This window comes from Chaetura pelagica, unplaced genomic scaffold, assembly GCF_000747805.2.
Source record: "Chaetura pelagica isolate M959 unplaced genomic scaffold, ChaPel_1.0 scaffold316, whole genome shotgun sequence".
NCBI lineage: Eukaryota > Metazoa > Chordata > Aves > Apodiformes > Apodidae > Chaetura > Chaetura pelagica.
In genome coordinates, this window is record NW_009953497.1 from 2,202,350 (window position 1) to 2,202,802 (window position 453).

General features: G+C 67.5%; 1 protein-coding gene across 1 annotated transcript in view; it reads left to right on the forward strand.

Annotated features, from left to right (window-relative positions):
• Positions 1-453, forward strand: part of IL17RE (interleukin 17 receptor E) — a gene marked incomplete at its 3' end in the record, with an annotated part of 9,568 nt that overhangs the window by 4,816 nt on the left and 4,299 nt on the right. The window contains exon 14 of the mRNA XM_009999319.1: positions 241-380. Within this exon, the coding sequence (XP_009997621.1) occupies positions 241-380 (140 nt within the window). The remainder of the gene's footprint in view (positions 1-240; positions 381-453) is intronic.

Below are 453 nucleotides of genomic sequence, written 5' to 3' on the forward strand. Positions count from 1 at the left end.
CCGTGGTGGCCCTGTCCCCGTTCCCCCGTGCCCACTGACCCCCTGTCTTCTCAGACTGCTCGTGGCCCGCAGCACAGGCTGCTGTCCCTCAGTGCCAAGGTAGGTGCTGGCATCCCCACGGGTGTCCCTTCACCTTGGCACATGCCCCCTGGGGAGAGCTAGGTGTTGGATGCTGCCAGAGATGGTGACCCCCGGGGTGCCATGCCCTGTGCTGAGTGCCCTGAGCTGCCTCCGTTGCAGTGCCCAGGCTGCAGATCTCCCCGGGGCCAAAGGAGGTGGTTGTGGAGGTGCAGGGGGCTGTGGCAGGGCACAGCCACACCCTCCGGCTCTACCACAACCAGAGCCATGGTGCCAGTGGGCCAGGACGTGCAGTGACCGCGGTGAGTATGAGCCCCGTTCCTTACCCCCCACGCTGGCTGGGCTCTGCCCCCAACCCCCCCATCCCCCGGAAGC